Below are 20986 nucleotides of genomic sequence, written 5' to 3'. Positions count from 1 at the left end.
CGCAGGGTTTACAATAGTGTGAGGGCCGTCCAGAAAGTAAAGAGCACTTCACCATAATAATAACACAGAAACTGAACATATGCATTTTGGCATATAATTTGTCTAGTTTTCCACAGTTGCCTTTGACAATAACTTCTTGTAGCTCGGCACTGGTTTGTGTATACTCTCCTCATACCATGTGGGTGCTTGGCTGTTCAACCAGTCCATGACAGCATGTTTCAGATGATCATTATTTGTGAAGCATTTACCAGCAAGATGCTCCTTCATATTTGGAAACAGGCAAAAGTTTGATGATGCCACGTCTGGGTTGTAGGGAAGATGCTCGAAGATGTCCCACTAGAATTCCTCACAAAGAAAGGCTAGTATCTTCTGGACAGTATGCAGTCGTGCATTGTCATTAAACAGAACAGTTTGAAGCAAGAGCTTGCCTCTTTGGCAGCTCTGAATAGTCGGGTGAAGATGTTCAAGGGTATCACAGTATGCATCACTATTGATCGTTGTGTTGTACAGCATGAAATTGATGAGTAGGACTCCTTCACTGTCCTGTACTACTGAAGCCACCAGTTTTTAAGTTGATGCAGTTTGTTCGAGATTGTGTTGCTGCTGTGGCGACAAGACCACACCACTCCATAGACTGTTGCTCCGTTGTTAGGTTAAATCTGTTTCATCTCCTCTAACAGTCTGGTCAATGAATGTGTTGCCATCCCTTTTGTAATGCTCCAGCATCCATTCTCGCAAGTTTCTGTTCATCCGTGACCATACATGGCACTGTGCACAGGTTTTGCGCTGAGTGACAATTTCGCAGCATAATTGAATGAGACACTTTGTCATCGTTCATGCACATCGGTAATCAAGAAAGGCTGATTCTCTGAAATAATGTGCTCCACCTTTTGTTTCATTGCTTCTTTGATGATGAAAGGTTGCCCTGATCTCTCTTCATCTTGAACATCTGTTCTCCCATACTTAAAGATTATGCACAACTTTCGGACACTAACTACGTTTGTTACACCTTTGCCATAAATGGTAACATGTCTGCAAGGAATATCATAGGGTCTAACATTTTCTACCTGTGCAGAAAATGAATAACACCCTGACTGCCACAGTCAGCGTGATTTACAGTCAGCACAGCCATGGTCACAGCTATCTCTACACTTGCCATGTGGGAAGGTCCAACTCACAACCACATGGGGCAACTGTTTACATCACACTGGAAACCAGATATCAACAAGTGGCTGCTGCAGGGCAGGTGAGCAGACTGTATGCACAAACATTATTTACTTGCTGGATGACGCTCATATATCAGCCATCTCCTTGCTCTGGCCTTTGAAAGTCTAGTTCTTTTCTGTTGCTCATGTGTCATCTGTCTGTTGTAAGTGACAAATGTCCTCTGGAATAAATCTTTCACTCTGCAGTGGAGCGAGTGCTGTTTAGTAACTTGCCTGCAGATTAAAACTGTTTGATAGAGAGGGACTCCGGGTAACATGAAACCTTGCCTTTAAAGGGGAATGCCCGTAACATCTGATACCTAGACATGACACCTGCTCTCAAGGCTTTTCATGTACCAGCATCACTGCCCTACTTTCCAAACTTCACAGAAGCTCTTGTGCATACCTTTTCTGGACTAGCACTCCTGGAAGGACATTGGGGAGGAATGGCTTAGGCACAACCAAGTGGATTGTTTTCAGGGCAAATCTTGCATTCTTGAATGGAATCCCACTGCATGCTGAACTGGCACACAAACCCAGGACCTTATCTTTCACTGGCAGCATCATACTGATTGAGCTATCCAGGCAAGTCTCACAACCTGCCCTCACAGCTTCATTTCTGCTGACACATCTATTCATTCTGGAAATACGTCCGTATGCTGTGGCCTAGCTAATTCTTCACAGTACCCTATTTTCCAGGAGTGCTAGTCCAGCAAGGTATGCAGGAGAGCTTCTGCGATGTTATGAAAACATAAGAGGTACTAGAACACGTGAAACCTAGTGATGAGGGTGTGAATTGTGTCTTGGTAGCTCGGTCAGTAAGAGCACTGCTTGCAAACTTTGAGTTCCGACCCAGCAGACAAATGTCTTCTTCTAGTGGGAGCACCGAACATGCCTCTGTTCACATTAGGTGATGGTGGGTAAGGAGTTGGGGGGGGGGGGGGGGGGAGTAGGGGAAGACCTTCAGCTTTGCAATGTCAACACAACCTAGGTCAGTCTGTTCTAAGCATTGCTAATGTCAGCATTGTCTATTTAGTGTGCTCCTATTTTGAGTTTCCAAAAAAAGCTTTCTCCAGTGTAATTTACCCCTTTTGTAAATGACCAGATGTACTTGCAGTGTGATCAGTGGCAACACATGCAGCTTTTGGCAGTTCAAGCATTTCTTCATCTACATGTACATCTACATCTACATGGTTACTCTGCAATCCGCACTTAAGTGCTTGGCAGAGGGTTCATCGAACCATTTTCATACTACTTCTCTACCATTTCACTCTCGAATGGTACATGGGAAAAAGGAACACCTAATTCTTTCCGTTCGAGCTCTGATTTCTCTTATTTTATTATGATGATCATTTCTCCCTACGTAGGTGGGTGTCAACAAAATATTTTCACATTTGGAAGAGAAAGTTGGTGATTGAAATTTCATAAATAGATCTCACCTCAAAGAAAACTGCCTTTGTTTCAGTGACTGCCACCCCGAACTTGCTTATCATATCAGTGACACTCTCACCCCTATTGCACGATAACACAAAACAGGTTGTCCTCCTTTGCATTTTTTCGATGTCCTCCATCAATCCTACCTGGTAAGGATCCCATGCTGCTCAGCATTATTCCAGCAGAGGACGGAAAAGTGTAATGTAGCCTGTCTCTTTACTGGGTTTGTGGCATCTTCTAAGTGTTCTGCCAACAAAGCGCAGTCTTTGTTTCACCTTCCCCACAATATTACCTTTGTGGTTTTTCCAATTTAAGTTGCTCGTAATTGTATTTCCTAGGTATTTAGTCGAATTGACAGCCCCTAGATTTGTGAGATTTATCGTATACCCAAAATTTATCGGATGTCTTTTAGTACCCATGTGGATGACCTTGCACTTTTCTTTGTTTGGTGCCAATTGCCACTTTTCGCACCATACAGAAATTCACTCTAGTTCATTTTGTAATTGGAATTGATCGTCTGATGATTTTACTAGACGGTAAATTACAGCATCCTCTGCAAACAATCTAAGGAGGCTGCTCAGATTTTCACCTAGATCATTTATGTAAATCAGGAACAGCAGAGGGCCTATGACACTACCTTGCGGAATATCAGATATCATTTCTGTTCTACTCGATGATTTACCGTCTATCACTACGAACTGTGACCTCTCTGAGAGGAAATAATGAATCCAGTCACACAACTGAGCTGATACTCCATATGTACGCAATTTGATTAATAGTCACTTGTGAGAAACAGTATCAAAAGCCTTCTGGAAATCTAGGAATATGGAATTGATCTGAGATCCCTTGTCGACAGCACTCATTACTTCATGGGAATAAAGAGCTAGCCGAGTTGCACAAGAACAATATTTTCTGAATCCGTGTTGGTTATGTATCAATACATCATTTTCTTCAAGGTGATTCATAATGTTAGAGTACAGTATATGCTCCAAAATCCTACTGCAAATTGAGGTCAGTGATATGGTTCTGTAATTCAGTGGGTTACTCCTATTTTCTTTCTTGAATATTGGTGTGACCTGTGATACTTTCCAGTCTTTAGGAACAGGCCTTTCATCAAGTGAGCAGATGTATATGATAGCTAAGAAAGGTGCTATTGTCTGCAAACTCTGAAAGGAAACTGATTGGTATACCATCTGGACCGGAAGACTTGCCTTTCTTAAGTGATTTGAATTGTTTTGCAGCACCTAAGATATCTACTTTGTCACGTATGCTAACAGCTGTTCTGGTTTCAAATTCTGGAATATTTACTTCATCTTATTTCATGAAGGAATTACGGACAACTGTATTTAGTCCATCCCTATCGCACAGTGACAGTATTGACAGTTTTTTGCCACTGGTGTACTTTACATAAGATAAGAATATATTTGGATTTCCTACCATATTTTGGGACAAAGTTTCATTGTGGAAACTATTAAAAGCTTCTCACATTGACGTCCTCACTAAATTTCGAGCTTCCGTGAAACTTAGCCAGGCTTGGGGATTTTGCGTTCTTCTGAATTTGGCATGCTTTTTTCGTTGCTTCTGCAACAGTGTTCTGACATGTTTTGTGTACTATGGTGGATCAGTCCCCTTCTCTTATTAACTTGTGCAGTATGAATCTATCTGTTGCTGCCGATACTGTATATTTGAATTTGAGCCATATCTGGTCTACACTTGCATAATTAGCTTGGAAGGGATGGAGACTCTTAGGAATGCATCAAGAAAATTTTTATCTGATGTTTTAAATAGATATAGTTTGCATTTATTTTTAGTGGTTTTGGTTGATATGGTTTTGAGCCTCGCTACAATGACCTTGTGTTCACTAATCCCTGTATCTGTCATGACGCCCTCTATTAGATCAGGATTATTTGTGGCTAAGAAGTCAAGTGTGTTTTCGCAGTCATTTACAATTGTGTGGGCTTGTGAACTAATTGTTCAAAGTAATTCTCAGAGAAAGCATTTAGTACAATTTCAGAAGATGTTTGCTGTCTACCACCGGCTTTGACCATGTATTTTCATCAACAAATTGAGGGTAAATTGAAGTCTCCACCAATTATAACTGTATGAGTGGGGTACTTACTTGTAATGGGATTAAAGTTTTCTTTGAACCGTTCAGCTATTATATCATTTGAGTCGGGGGGTCGGTAGAAGGAGCCAATTATTATTTTGGTACGGCTGTTGAGTATAACCCCTACCCATAGTAATTCACAGGAACTATCTATTTCAACTTCACTACAACATAAACTACTACCAACAGACACAAACACACCATCACCACCTACTTTATTTAATCTATCCTTTCTGAACATGGTTTGCGCCTCTGTAAAAATTTCGGCAGAATTTATCTCTGGCTTTAGCAAGGTTTCTCTTCCTTTAATGATTTAAGCTTCAATCCTTTCTATCAGTGTGTGAAGCACTGGTATTTTTCCAACACAGCTATGGCAATTTTCAACTACAGTACTGACTGTTGCTTGGTCAATTCTTGTCGTTTCATTGCCCTGTACCCTTTGAGACTGGAGCCCTTTTTTATCTTTCCTGAGACTGTCTAACCTAAAAAACCACCCAGTCCACACCACACAGCCCCTGCTACCCGTGTAGCTACCTCCTGTGTGTAGCGGGTACCTGACCTATTTAGTGGAACCTGAAACCCCACCACCCTATGGCACAAGTTGAGGATCTGCAGCCTACACGGTCACAGAACCGTCTGCGCCTCTGATTGAGACCCTCCACTCGGCTCTGTACCATAGGTCTGCAATTGGTCCTGTCGATGGTGCAGCAGATGGTGAGCTCTGCCTTCATATCGCTAGCAAGACTGGCAGTCTTCACCAACTCAGACAGCCACCAGAAACCAGAGAGAATCTCTTCCTATCCATAGCGACACACACCGTTAGTGCCAACATGTCACCTCCTGCAGTTGGCTGCACCCTGTATCCTTCAGGGCATCCAGGAGGACTCTTTCCACATCTTGGATGACTCCCCCCCGTTGTGCACATGGAGTGCACATTGGCTTTCTTTCCAGTTGGAAGTTTGTGCAACTTCCTTGTTTCCTCTTCAGGTGATTAAATTTTTACTGTTTCTTCTTGTTAGTTGAAGCTTACAAGTTGTTTCCCAAAAGTCATGTAAAATATATTTTTGCCACTCCGTGACAGGTCGGGGTACATTCAGGCTGTTCAAATAAGGTGGGGCGTGGGGCAGGCCAGGTAAGTCTGCTCTGAGTATCTGGGACCAGGATTGCTCATTTAGTGCACCGCTGCTTTGAGGCCACATCATGGTGAACACTTTTGTCGGGCGATCGATTTCTGCATAAACCCGTGAACTGCTTAGGGAAGCCTTCAGGAATTCTGCTCTTTCCTATGTGCAAATCATGAAGTAAGTGAAGATGTTTTAGGAAGACCAGGAAGGGGTGGACAATGATCCCCACTCTGCACATCCGTCAGTGTAATTTGTGTACATGGATTGTTGAGTACAGACCATCGAATGATTGTTCAGCTGTTAGTTGATACTCTCAACACTCCGAAAACCAGTGTGCATCATATCGTTACAGAAGAATTGACCTTGTGAAAGGTGTGCACTAAGCTAGTCCCTATACTGTTGACGGATGAGTAAAAGGTCAGTCGAGTATTGATTGCGAGTAAACTGAAGGAATGAATGGATATTGAACCAGATTAATTGGACATATTTACTATTGTTACAGGGATCTAAAATGGTAAGTAAAATCAGAAAAAGTAAGTATTTTTCAGATTGGTCTGTATAGTCAGTTTTATGTTATAGTTTAAAAAAGGATCTATGCAATAAAAAAGGTTTGTGGCTGGTAAGTAATGTTGCAGATGGATTGAAAAAATAAAAATGCCATTGAGAACTCTCTGCCCTATGATTTTGTTAACAAGCTTGTGCCGACATTAGAATTATATGGAGAGGCACTTAGAACAATAGCCCACTGTTGAAAAATACTTTCAAGAGTTCATAAGTCAGCCCAAAAGCAAGTTGACGAGTTCTATGAAGTACAAGACTATAGTTAAACTATTAAAAGACAAAACTCCCAGAGCAGAATTTGATTGTACAGATGCTTAAACATGTTAACAATTCACTATTGTTTCGTTGTTGGTTTTGTCCCTAAAGAGAGAGCCTTTAATGCCTCTAATCTACAGTGAATGCACAATTTTTTGTGGAAAACAGATGAATTGATTTTATGTTAGTGCTGCTCCATTGAGGTCTTCAATGTGTGATAAATATTACCCACCAGTGAAGAACATAGTGTTTGACACTAGAGAAATTGAATTTCTCAAGAAACTAATTGCTCAAGAAAGATGCTATATTCCTAAGCAAGCTGGAAAGCTCTGTGTGTCTGCTTGTATTTATATCTTTGAAAATTCTTCTTTGGATGAACCTGTGTTGTTGTCTTTGATGTTTGCGCCCTGCAAAGAGGGTGAAAGAAGAATCATACAAAACATATGAAATTAGCTTCAGTTCTCCCAATTGAGGGTACAATGTTAATGCGCTAGTTGCTGAAGGGAGTAACTGACGTTAGAGGAAGAAGAATCGAGTAGTTACAAGGAGCCAGTGGATGTTTACTGGAGTCAGTCCATTTTTGTGAGCAGATATATACCTCTGGAGGAAAAAAAAAAATTCCCTACTTTTACGTAAATCATAGCAGCGCAGGTGCAGAAAGGGGTTCTTGTTGTTGGGGGGGGACACGTAAACGGAAGATGCTGCAGATATGTGTGCAAGAACTTTGGATGCTTGTTTGACAGTAAGAGATGCTCAAATGAATGTGTGTAGGGTTAAGGCTCACTTTGTAATTATCATTCAGAAACGTCTTCAGTTGCCACTTACAGCTCATGTCAAATGCAAGCAGTACTGTAAAGATGAGAAGAGAGTGGCCGAGGAAGAACTGAGGAAACAACACCAGGAAGAAGAAAAATTATCACAAGCAACTGTGAAGAGTAAGATTGCAAAAGTAAATATTGAGCACATTGAATGAGCACTGAAGAAACTGAAAGAGAAATTTTAAAATAATTTGTAATTTTATAATTATTTTGTATGTTGACTAGCTTAGCGCCCGCTGCGTTAGTCATGTTGACTCTATGGTGTGCACAGATCACTCTTCTTTTTTTTTTCAAATATTTGTGTTGTTCATAAATTGCAATATCTTTTAAACTTCGCTCATTAGTTAAGGCCATTAAAGCATGGTCTTTTCCAAATTTACTTCTGACCAAAAAGCGATTCTGGCAACTAGAGTCGGAGTCTTTGTTAATGCTGCTTTTGAGTTCGTGTGATGATATTTCTATGGAAACTCTTATCCCTTAACATGTGTTTACTTAGAAGCTAAATAAAAATGTTCATAGATTTAGCTTAAAAATTTTTTAATACAACAAAATATATTCAGAAGTAGTTCTTGCCCTATTTCACCTCCTTAGGGGCTGAATTTTCGAAAGCACTGACACACACAAAATTTCGAGCTTTCGCAACCGGCGGCTGCTTCGTCAGGAAAGAGGGAAGGAAAAGGAAAGATGAAAGGATGTGGGTTTTAAGGGAGAGGGTAAGGAGTCATTCCAATCCCAGGAGCGGAAAGACTTACCTTAGGGGGAAAAAAGGATAGGTATATACTCGCACGCGCACCTATCCGCACGCGCACCTATCCGCACGCGCACCTATCCGCACGCGCACGGGCAGAGGTGTAAGTCGAGGCAGAAGTGTGGAGGCAAAGATGATGTTGAATGACAGGTGAGGTATGAGTCGCGGCAACTTGAAATTAGCGGAGATTGAGGCCTGGTGGATAACGAGAAGAGAGGATATATTGAAGGGCAAGTTCCCATCTCCGGAGTTCAGATAGGTTGGTGTGGGTGGGAAGTATCCAGATAACTCGGACGGTGTAACACTGTGCCAAGATGTGCTGGCCGTGCACCAAGGCATGTTTAGCCACAGGGTGATCCTCATTACCAACAAACACTGTCTGCCTGTGTCCATTCATGCGAATGGACAGTTTGTTGCTGGTCATTCCCACATAGAAAGCGTCACAGTGTAGGCAGGTCAGTTGGTAAATCACGTGGGTGCTTTCACACGTGGCTCTCCCTTTGATCGTGTACACCTTCCGGGTTACAGGACTGGAGTAGGTGGTGGTGTGCGCGTGCATAGGACAGGTTTTACACCGGGGGCAGTTGCAAGGGTAGGAGCCAGAGGGTAGGGTAGGTGGTTTGGGGATTTCATAGGGATGAACCAACAGGTTACGAAGGTTAGGTGGACGGCGGAAATACACTCTTGCTGGAGTGGGGAGAATTTCATGAACGATGGATCTCATTTCGGGGCAGGATTTTAGGAAGTCGTATCCCTGCTGGAGAGCCACATTCAGAGTCTGATCCAGTCCCGGGAAGTATCCTGTCACAAGTGGGGCACTTTTGGGGTTCTTCTGTGAGGGGTTGTGGGTTTGAGGGGATGAGGAAGTGGCTCTGGTTATGTGCTTCTGTACCAGGTCGGGAGGGTAGTTGCGGGATGCGAAAGCTGTTTTCAGGTTGTTGTTGTAATGGTCCACGGATTCAGGACTGGAGCAGATTCGTTTGCCACGAAGGCCTAGGCTGTAGGGAAGGGACCGTTTGCTATGGAATGGGTGGCAGCTGTCATAATGGAGGTACTGTTGCTTGTTGGTGGGTTTGATGTGGACAGATGTGTAAAGCTGGCCATTAGACAGATGGAGGTCAACATCAAGGAAAGTGGCATGGGATTTGGAGTAGGACCAGGTGAATCTGATGGAACCAAAGGAGTTGAGGTTGGAGAGGAAATTCTAGAGTTGTTCTTCACTGTGAGTCCAGATCATGAAGATGTCATCAATAAATCTGTACGAAACTTTGGGTTGGCAGGCTTGGGTAACCAAGAAGGCTTCCTCTAAGCGACCCAGAATAGGTTGGCATACGAGGGGGCCAACCTGGTACCCATGGCTGTTCCCTTTAATTGTTGGTATGTCTGGCCTTCAAAAGTGAAGTAGTTGTGGGTCAGGATGAAGCTGGCTAAGGTGACGAGGAAAGAGGTTTTAGGTAGGGTGGCAGGTGATCGGCGTGAAAGGAAGTGCTCCATTGCAGCGAGGCCCTGGACGTGCGGGATATTTGTGTATAGGGAAGTGGTATCAATGGTTACAAGGATGGTTTCCGGGGGTAACAGACTGGGTACGGATTCCAGGTGTTCGAGAAAGTGGTTGGTGTCTTTGATGAAGGATGGGAGACTGCATGTAATGGGTTGAAGGTGTTGATCTACGTAGGCAGAGATACGTTCTGTGGGGGCTTGGTAACCAGCTACAATGGGGATGTTTGGGTTCGTGAATTTTAGGAAGTAGGTAGAAGGTAGGAGTGTGAGGTGTCGGTGGGGTCAGGAGTTTGATGGAGTAAAGTGAAAGGTTTTGTAGGGGGCCTAAGGTTCTGAGGATTCCTTGAAGCTCCACCTGGACATCAGGAATGGGATTACCTTGGCAAACTTTGTATGTAGAGTTGTCTGAAAGCTGACGCAGTCCCTCAGCCACATACTCCCGATCAAGTACCACGGTCGTGGTACCCTTGTCAGCCGGAAGAATGATGGATCGGTCAGCTTTCAGATCACGGATAGCCTGGGCTTTGGCTGTGATGATGTTGGGAGTAGGATTAAGGTTTTTCAAGAAAGATTGAGAGGCAAGGCTGGAAGTGAGAAATTCCTGGAAGGTTTGGAGAGGGTGATTTTGAGGAAGAGGAGGTAGGTCCCGCTGTGCTGGAGGACGGAACTGTTCCATGCAGGGTTCAATTTGGATAGTGTCTTGGGGAGTTGGAGCATTAGGAGTGGGATCAGGATTATTTTTCTTCGTGACAGTGATATTTCCAGCAGAGACTACCAGTGTAGGACAGTAAATCTTTGACAAGGGCAGTTTGGTTGAAACTGGGAGTGGGGCTGAAGGTGAGGCCTTTGGATAGGACAGAGGTTTCGGATTGGGAGAGAGGTTTGGAGGAAAGGTTAACTACTGAATTGGGGTGTTGTGGTTCCAGATTGTGTTCACTAGAATTTTGAGGTGTTGGGGGAAGTGGAGCTGGAAACTATCCAATCTCCTGGTTTCCCAGCTCCGGACTTAGAGAAAGCTTTTGACAATGTTGACTGGAATACTCTCCTTCAAATTCTGAAGGTTGCAGGGGTAAAATATAGGGAGCGAAAGGCTATTTACAATTTGTATAGAAACCAAATGGCAGTTATAAGAGTTGAGGGGCATGAAAGGGAAGCAGTGGTTGGGAAGGGAGTGAGACAGGGTTGTAGCCTCTCCCCGATGTTATTCAATCTTTATATTGAGCATGCAGTGAAGGAAACAAAAGAAAAATTCGGAATAGGTATTAAAATCCATGGAGAAGAAATAAAAACTTTGAGGTTCACCGATGACATTGTAATTTTGTCAGCGACAGCAAAGGACTTAGAAGAGCAGTTGAACGGAATGCATAGTGTCTTGAAGGAAGGATATAAGATGAACATCATCAAAAGCATAACGAGGATAATGGAATGTAGTCGAACTAAGTCGGGTGATGCTGAGGGAATTAGATGAGGAAATGAGACACTTAAAGTAGTAAAGAAGTTTTGCTATTTGGGGAGCAAAACAACTGATGATGGTAGAAGTAGAGAGGTTATAAAATTTAGACTGGCAATGACAAGGAAAGCATTTCTGTAGAAGAGAAATTTGTTAACATCAAGTATAGATTTAAGTGTCAGGAAGTCTTTTCTGAAAGTATTTGTATGGAGTGTAGCCATGTATGGAAGTGAAACATGGATGATAAATAGTTTAGACAGGAAGAGAATAGAATCTTTTGAAATGTGGTGCTACAGAAGAATGCTAAAGATTTGATGGGTAGGTTACATAAATAATGAGGAGGTATTGAATAGGATTGGGGAGAAGAGAAGTTTGTGGCACAACTTGACTAGAAGAAGGGATCGGTTGGTAGGACATGTTCTGAGGCATCAAGGGATCACCGATTTGGTACTGGAGGGCAGTGTGGAGGGTAAAAATCGTAGAGGGAGACCAAGAGATGAATACACCAAGCAGATTCAGAAGGATGTAGGTTGCAGTAGGTACTGGGAGATGAAGCAGCTTGCACAGGATAGAGTAGCATGGAGAGCTGCATCAAACCAGTCTCAGGACTGAAGACCCCGACATCATCATCATCCTTATTGGTTAGGACTGGGCAATGTTAAGTCAGGACATTACCTTTTATATATAGAGACTACAACTAAAACAATAAATAGTTGTGTGTTAGCTGGGTATGGGGATGGAGGCCAGATTAAAAGCAAATGCTTTTGATCCTTATGGTTATTTCAATAAGACGTGAAGTACTAAATGGCATACCTTGGCTTCTGTGAAACAGGTGGTGGCAAGGATGAGTATATTCAAATTGAAAACAATGTTGGTAGTGTTTCTGATGCTGGGGGTATTTTTGACAGAGTGTTCGTACATAAGTGGCAAACTGTTAACCCTGCTTATTGTGTAGGTGTTCTTGAAACATTACAGAAAAGGGTCATCCACATATGAAAAACATTATCACTATGTGTTTGTTGCCTCATGACAATGCGCCCAGAGCATACTCTTAGCTCACTTTTTAGTTTCATAGTTTAATTCTTAATATTTTGCATGTTTTTGGGTACTTGCATTGTTTAATTCATAAATTTCGGACGTATTATAGTATTTGAGAGCTGTAGCATCGCGCTTTAGCACCTGAATAGTGTAAAATTGCGTAGCCTCCTTCTGCCGCCGAGCAGTGTGTCATCAGTGCGCAAGTAGCAGCATTACTGCATTTACTAGGCACTCTTGTATTTTAATAACCATTTAAATTTTATGTCAAATTGTTTGTGCTCTCTGTAGATGAGTTCAGACGTTCTTTTCACAACAGTTTTTACCATAGATAGGGACTGCGACTGATGTGTTCGGATGCGGGCTGAGTTGGCATCCCTTCGCTCCCAGCTTCAGGCAGTGTTTGCTTCAGTCACACAGCTTGAAGCTGTTGGCAATGGGCATCACTGTGGGGGTCCGGATGGGGGTTTGTTGGCGACGGCCAGCTCGTCCCATGCATCCCGCGATCGGACTACGGCTGTGGCTGCTGGGGATACTGCCCATATTGAGGCTGACCCCTCACCCGTGGTAGAGTGGGAGGTCGTCTCGAGGTGTGGCAAGGTGTGAAAGACATTCCGGAGAGCTGAATGGAAGGCCTCTCCAGTTTGTCTGACAAATCGGTTTCGGGCTATGTCTCCGGCTGATACTGATCTTCGGCCAGACATGGCTGCTTGTCCTGTTCGAGGTTGCACCTCGGTCTGCAAGATCCATGCGGTCGCAGAGGGTGGGCTTACTGCAAGTTGAAACGCAGCCAAAACCTCTCAGACTAACAGAACCTAAATTATGTCAAAGTTAGCATAAGGAGGGCTAGGCGTGAAGTGTTCAGTTAATTCAAAAGTGAAATTCTATGTACCGACTTGACAGAAAATCCTAGGAAGTTCTGGTCTTAACGTTAAATCAGTAAGTGGCTTGAAACAGCATATCCACAAACTCTGGGATGATGATGGCATTGAAACAGAGGATGGCAGGCATAAAGCTAAAATACCTAACACCTTTTTCCAAAGCTGTTTCACAGAGGAAGACCACACTGCAGTTCCTTCTCTAAATCCTCGCACAAAAGAAAAAATGGCTGACATCGAAATAAGTGTCCAAGGAATAGAAAAGCAACTGAAATCACTGAACAGAGGTAAGTCCACTGGACCTGACGGTATACCAATTAGATTCTACACAGGGTACGCGAAAGAATTTGCCCCCTTTCTAACAGCCGTGTACCGCAAGTCTTTAGAGCAACGGAAGGTTCCAAATGATTGGAAAAGAGCACAGGTAGTCCCAGTCTTCAAGAAGGGTTGTCGAGCAGATGCGCAAAACTATAGACCTATATCTCTGACGTTGATCTGTTGTAGAATTTTAGAACATGTTTTTTGCTCACGTATCATGTCGTTTCTGGAAACCCAGAATCTACTCTGTAGGAATCAACATGGATTCCGGAAACTGCGATCGTGTGAGACCCAACTCGCTTTATTTGTTCATGAGACCCAGAAAATATTAGATACAGGCTCCCAGGTAGATGCTGTTTGCCTTGACTTCTGGAAGGCGTTCGATACAGTTCTGCACTGTCGCCTGATAAACAAAGTAAGAGCCTACTGAATATCAGACCAGCTGTGTGGCTGGATTGAAGAGTTTTTAGCAAACAGAACACAGCATGTTGTTCTCAATGTAGAGACGTCTACAGACGTTAAAGTAACCTCTGGCATGCCACAGGGGAGTGTTGTGGGACCATTGCTTTTCACAATATATATAAATCACCTAGTAGATAGTGTTGGAAGTTCCATGCGGCTTTTCGCAGATGATGCTGTAGTATACAGAGAAGTTGCAGCATTAGAAAATTGCAGCGAAATGCAGGAAAATCTGCAGCAGATAGGCACTTGGTGCAGGGAGTGGCAACTGACCCTTAACATAGACAAATGTAATGTATTGCGAATACATAGAAAGATGGATCCTTTATTGTATGATTATATGATAGCGGAACAAACACTGGTAGCAGTTACTTCAGTAAAATATCTGGGAGTATGCGTGCGGAACGATTTGAAGTGGAATGATCATATAAAATTAATTGTTGGTAAGGTGAGTACCAGGTTGAGATTCATTGGGAGAGTCCTTGGAAAATGTAGTCCATCAACAAAGGAGGTGGCTTACAAAACACTTGTTCAACCTATACTTGAGTATTGCTTATCAGTGTGGGATCCGTACCAGGTCGGGTTGACTGAGAAGATAGAGAAGATCCAAAGAAGAGTGGCGTGTTTCGTCACAGGATGAGGTATAGAATATATTTCTTCCCCTTACTTATACCTCCCCAGTAGATCACAAATGTAAAATTAGAGAGATTCGAGTGCGCATGGAGGCTTTTCAGCAGTTGTTCTTCCACAAACCATATGCGACAGGAACAGGAGAGGGAGGTAATGACAGTGGCATGTAAAGTGCCCTCCGCAACACGCCGTTGGGTGGCTTGCGGAGTATAAATGTAGATGTAGATGTAGATACTCAGAGAAAGCTGTTTTGACAATAGTGAGGCTATATGAGTGAGTACAACAACAGCTTTAAATGGGAGCCCCATGGTGGCCTCAAAGGGGTATACCGCACACGGGTGAGTTGGTGGAAAAATGTGTAAATCCTCATGGTGGAGACTCTGAAAAACATAATCCTCTCAAAGATACCATTGATAAATCTTTTTTTTAATTTTTTTATTTTTTTTTTAAGTACACTCCTGGAAATTGAAATAAGAACACCGTGAATTCATTGTCCCAGGAAGGGGAAACTTTATTGACACATTCCTGGGGTCAGATACATCACATGATCACACTGACAGAACCACAGGCACATAGACACAGGCAACAGAGCATGCACAATGTCGGCACTAGTACAGTGTATATCCACCTTTCGCAGCAATGCAGGCTACTATTCTCCCATGGAGACGATCGTAGAGATGCTGGATGTAGTCCTGTGGAACGGCTTGCCATGCCATTTCCACCTGGCGCCTCAGTTGGACCAGCGTTCGTGCTGGACGTGCAGACCGCGTGAGACGACGCTTCATCCAGTCCCAAACATGCTCAATGGGGGACAGATCCGGAGTTCTTGCTGGCCAGGGTAGTTGACTTACACCTTCTAGAGCACGTTGGGTACGGGATACATGCGGACGTGCATTGTCCTGTTGGAACAGCAAGTTCCCTTGCCGGTCTAGGAATGGTAGAACGATGGGTTCGATGACGTTTTGGATGTACCGTGCGCTATTCAGTGTCCTCTCGACGATCACCAAAGGTGTACGGCCAGTGTAGGAGATCGCTCCCCACGCTATGATGCCGGGTGTTGGCCCAGTGTGCCTCGGTCGTATGCAGTCCTGATTGTGGCGCTCACCTGCATGGCGCCAAACATGCATACGACCATCATTGGCACCAATGCCAGAAGCGACTCTCATCGCTGAAGACGACACGTCTCCATTCGTCCCTCCATTCACGCCTGTCGCGACACCACTGGAGGCGGGCCGCATGATGTTGGAGCGTGAGCGGAAGACGGCCTAACGGTGTGCGGGACCGTAGCCCAGCTTCATGGAGACGGTTGCGAATGGTCCTCGCTGATACCCCAGGAGCAACAGTGTCCCTAATTTGCTGGGAAGTGGCGGTGTGGTCCCCTACGACACTGCGTAGGATCCTACGGTCTTGGCGTGCATCCGTGTGTCGTTGCGGTCCGGTCCCAGGTCAACGGGCACGTGCACCTTCCGCCGCCCACTGGCGACAACATCGATGTACTGTGGAGACCTCACGCCCCACGTGTTGAGCAATTCGGCAGTACGTCCACCCGGCCCCCCGCATGCCCACTATACGCCCTCGCTCAAAGTCCGTCAACTGCACATAAGGTTCACGTCCACGCTGTCGCGGCATGCTACCAGTGTTAAAGACTGCGATGGAGCTCCGTATGCCACGGCAAACTGGCTGACACTGACGGCGGCGGTGCACAAATGCTGCGCAGCTAGCGCTATTCGACGGCCAACACCGCGGTTCCTGGTGTGTCCGCTGTGCCGTGCGTGTGATCATTGCTTGTACAGCCCTCTCGCAGTGTCCGGAGCAAGTATGGTGGGTCTGACACACCGGTGTCAATGTGTTCTTTTTTCCATTTCCAGGAGTATATATTTCATGCTTTTTGGGAGACACCTTGTATGTCAGTTCATTGTTTGATCAGTAGTTAATTCCTACCTGTGATTTGCTTTTAGTGTTGCAGTGCTGTTATATTTTAGTCCATGGGCTAATACAGATATGTGACACACTTAGAATAGACTCGTGTAAGCATAGTCAGTCCACTAAGAACAGTTGGTGGTTTTACTGTGACTCCTATGAGGCATTATCAAAATGTAGTAATTTAAGCTGTTTGCATGAATGACCTCTGCTATATTTTATGAGATGAAGCTGTCCAGTAATCCTGAAAAATTGCTGAAACCATGCATTCAAGCAAAGTTTTATAAAGTTTACAGTACCTTACAGATCCAATGTTAGTGAGAGTTGAATGTTGTTAAAATGACTTCCTCTAATAAATAGTTTTCAGTGTATTAGTTTATTTATTTTTGTGTTTGCTTCATAACTTTGTAATCCCCTGTCCTGGTTATAATAGAAAATTGTATGGCTCTACAATATATTTATGTCGTAAAGATGTGCCATGCTGCTTCAGAAGTATATACAGTGTTAACAGCAATACAATAACAGTCTAACAAATAATTAAAAAGCTAAAACTAGATAGAATTACAATATAGAAAGAGACGCATTAATTAAATAGGAGATGACCCCCACACAATATCAAATCAACCAGAAGAGTAGAATTTCGCGAAATTTGTGTGAGAGGAAACATTGTCCAAAGTAACACATTAAGTGGAAGTCTGTACATTACATTTGTTGTTGAAAATTGTTATACTGTCTTTCCTGTACTGTTTCCTCTGTGTTACATTAAGATGACATATTTTTTATATGTAAGTAAAATGTCTGGAAACTTGCAGTTGTTATCTTCCACTGTTTCTAGAATAAATTCTTTTACAGTCCTTCAGTAGGCTGCAAACTTCGTTCTTAAATCCTTTTTGACATTGTGGTGTGTCATAATGAGTTGTTAACAACTATAGATGTGTTGATACTGAGTTGCGGACTGTGTGCTCAATGTCAAGAATCTTATGCGAAATAATGTCTCGTAGGATTTCATAGTGTTTCAGAATAGGGCAAAATCTTGGAGGGTCAATATTTGGGGGGGAGGGATAATGATACTCCATTTCCCCCTCCCATTTTCATTGTTCGAGCAGGTTTTGAACAACTGGTAATGCAGTGGCAATGGGTATCATTTTGGGTGTTTGTAGAATTACCAAAAATTGCTCCCAGTTCTTCTGCAAGACCTCAGGTTGAGTTCCATAAAATGAGCATCGTAAACAGATTTGACTATTTGTCTTTAGGATATATGATGAGTCAGTACCATATAGAGGAGGCGCGCACGCACACACGCGCGCGCACGCGCACACAGTCACTGTTATCTCCAGGCACAAAGGGCAGACTGCAAAGGTATCTAAGATGAGCAGTGATCTCAGCTGTGGTGGGTAGTATGGCTACAGAAGAGATGTGGGGGGTGGGGAGGGAAAGAGATGGTAGAATGGGTCTGGGAGAAGATGCTAGTACTGGATGTGGTAGTGTGCAGGGACATGGCGGGGACAGGACAGTGGGCAACTAAGTGCAGCAAAAGGAGGCTCTGTGAGAGGTGGGGTTTGCAGTGTGTGCATGTTTGGGGGGGGGGGGGGGGGGGGGAGGGGGGGGATTGAGAAGTCGCTCCCTAGTTTTAAATCTCTACAAATCTTTTAATGATGAGTATTGGCAGATGGTAAAAATTTAGTCGGTTCCCAGGACCATGAGAGTATGTGAACTACACTAAAATTCCATATATGCTTGTGCATTGTCAACCAACTATGTAAATATGTAGGAATTTCATCAACTGATTTCTGCAGGAAAGTCAAAGGTACATTTCTTAGGGCAACTATGATCCTCTCCTGTAATTCATCCAGAGTGCATGAATTTTTTCGGTACACCTCTTCTTTGACCCAACCCCACAAGAATAATTCATGAGGGATGAGGTTCGGACTTCTTGGATGCCATTCTGAGATGGCAGAATGGCGGTGGAAGATGATGCTAGTACTGCCTGTGGTAGTATGCAAGGACATAGTGGGGGCAGAATAGTTGGCAGCAAGGTGCAGCATCGAGAGGTTCCCGTAGTGGAGGCAGGTTGGAAAGTGTGACAGCTAGTCATGAATGATGCAGGCAAAATGAGGTGGTGCTCTGTTGTGCTGAAAGGATATCCACAATATTGTCCCATTGCGATATCAGTGGCCTTATGTATTCATTCAGCGTCTGATGATATCGGTTGCTGTTCATGGTGTGTCACAATATGAATGGACCAAGGAGATGACTCCTTGCCACACTGCACCAACTGTCAATTGGGGACCTTCATGATTTTTCAATTGTCATTCCTGGATTTGTTTCCGCCCAGTAATGACAGTTGTGTTGATTGATGGATCCCCGCGTATGAAACACTGTGTCATCACTCCAAATAGTGCTCTTGAACAAATCAGGCCAGTTGTTATGACAGCATAATTTCCTCATATTCCATCCACCTGTCACAATCCTCCAATGATAATCCCTGAATATAAAATGGTTTTCAGATCAGGTCATTCTTTAACACAACACACATCGGCCTGCTGATTTCACTCTTATGAACTGCGTGGCATGTTGATTTACCAGGACTGTATGTGAAGACGTCCCTGATGGCTGCCACATTTTCTGGAGTTTGTGCCACCAAAGGTCGTGGTGTATTCACAACTGACCCAGTTGTCATTTCCTTGGTGTAACAATTCCAAATGGTTTTAGCGCGAAATGTGGCATTAGAGCCATGAATACCCCACCACCATTTCTGAACAAGGGCTACAGATCACACTTCCAACCATGAAGTACCTGCGCACTTCTGTAAAGTCAACTTTCCTTACATCTTGTCGTTAATCATAAGAAGGTGCTATGGACCACCGGGATATTCTCAGGGATACTGTAACAAAACACATCAATGTTTATTAATATCAAGTCACGAAACTTATAGACATTTAAAACCAGGAAGCAACTTCTCACGTATCCTTGAGAATTTCAGACAGTGGTTGCAGCTAAGTTGGTAGATAACATGGCTGCTGTCACAGGTGGCCCTGCCTTTCATGGAGCAGGAGACACCATTGACAGGGCAGGAGTAGAAAGTAGTGGGAGGATTTGCATCTAGGTCTATTGTAGAGATAGAAGCCAAGGGGCATAGAGTTGGGAACAGGTGATGCATATAGATTGACACACATGCTGCATTGATTCGGTGGGCAGTGGAATGCCACTGTGGGAGGGGTGGTCAGGATATTTCTCATTTCAAGACATTAGAACATGGAGTTGAAACCCAGGTGGAGAATATGATTCAGTGTGCTCCAGTCCTGGGTAGTACTAAGTGTTGGGGGTGCTCTTTTGTGGTTGGTTGTTGGGTCAGTAGGTGACTAGGGAGAAAAGAGAGAGATCAATTTCTGGACAATGTGGGAAGGGTAAATTTGGTCTCTTAACGGCTTCGGTGGAACCCTTGACACATTTGGAGAGCGACTTTTCATCACTTTCGATGTGACAAAGGAGGATGACTAGGTTGTTTGGAGTGTGAAATTGTTGGCAGCTGTTAAGTGGAGGTACTGTTGATGGTCGGTGGGTTTAATGCAGGCAGACTTACTGATTTAGGCATCCTGGAGGTAGAGGTTGATGTCAAGAAGGGTGGCTTGTTGGCTTGAGGAAGACATGGTGAAGTGAATGGATGAGATGAAAACTCTCTTTGCAGTCCATTCTTTGTTCACATAAACCCTGTTGTTGACCTACACTAGATACTGTTCTCTACTTGCCTCTGTCCCCTTCCCTTCTGTCACTCCAGTTCTACATATACAATCTATCCTGCCTGTGCACCTCTATAATCCTTTCCTCTTCTCTACGCCCCCCTCTGCCCTCCTCCTCTGGCACAGCCTCTCAATGCTGCTCCTAGCTGCCAATTATCCTGCTATGTCCGTGCACACTCCCACTGGCAGCACTTGCATATTCTCCTGCCCCTAACCTACTACACCTTCTCCCCACCCCAATGATTCTTCTATATGCCCACTACCCACCGCAGCTGAGGTCACTGCTCACCTCACAAGGAAACATTATCATTTAACCTTCATTTTAAGGAGAAAAAACAACACATGCAAGAAATCAACCCCACCAAGTGATCCCATGTGAATATTTCAGCCATAATTATCATAGTATGCAGTTATGACCTTCTGAACCTACGTCTTTTAAACATGTGTGCACAGTGGTTGTCACTCACTGTGTCCCAGTGGAGACACCTAATGACCGAGTGTGAAGTGCTGTACATTGGACTGAGTAAAAGGTTTGTGTTCACAAAGTCGGTGAACAAATAAGGGATAATGTGGCACTTCCAGGAGCAGTAGGGAATGAAGATCAAATCACTGTGTTTAAATGTTGAAGAATGAGAGCCCTTGTAAGTCCTATCTAGGAAGCATCATTATATCTGTGTATTCACTAACTTTTATACAAGTCAAATGAAAATGAATAGGGCTTTCTTTGTGCTATTATTTATATATTTCAGTTTCATTGTAGAAATCCTAGAGAACTTCATGCGTGAAGACGTGCCAGGCAAAATA

The 20986-nt window shown here is 43.7% G+C and overlaps 1 protein-coding gene across 1 annotated transcript in view; it reads left to right on the top strand.

Moving 5' to 3' along the window:
- Positions 1 to 20986, top strand: part of LOC126355641 (uncharacterized protein DDB_G0271670-like) — a gene marked incomplete at its 5' end in the record, with an annotated part of 54329 nt that overhangs the window by 11168 nt on the left and 22175 nt on the right. The window contains 2 exons of the mRNA XM_050006005.1: positions 6373 to 6384; positions 7489 to 7621. Of these exons, the coding sequence (XP_049861962.1) occupies positions 6373 to 6384; positions 7489 to 7621 (145 nt within the window). The remainder of the gene's footprint in view (positions 1 to 6372; positions 6385 to 7488; positions 7622 to 20986) is intronic.

Source organism: Schistocerca gregaria, chromosome 3, assembly GCF_023897955.1.
Source record: "Schistocerca gregaria isolate iqSchGreg1 chromosome 3, iqSchGreg1.2, whole genome shotgun sequence".
Lineage (NCBI taxonomy): Eukaryota > Metazoa > Arthropoda > Insecta > Orthoptera > Acrididae > Schistocerca > Schistocerca gregaria.
This window is presented reverse-complemented; position numbering and strand designations above follow the sequence as displayed.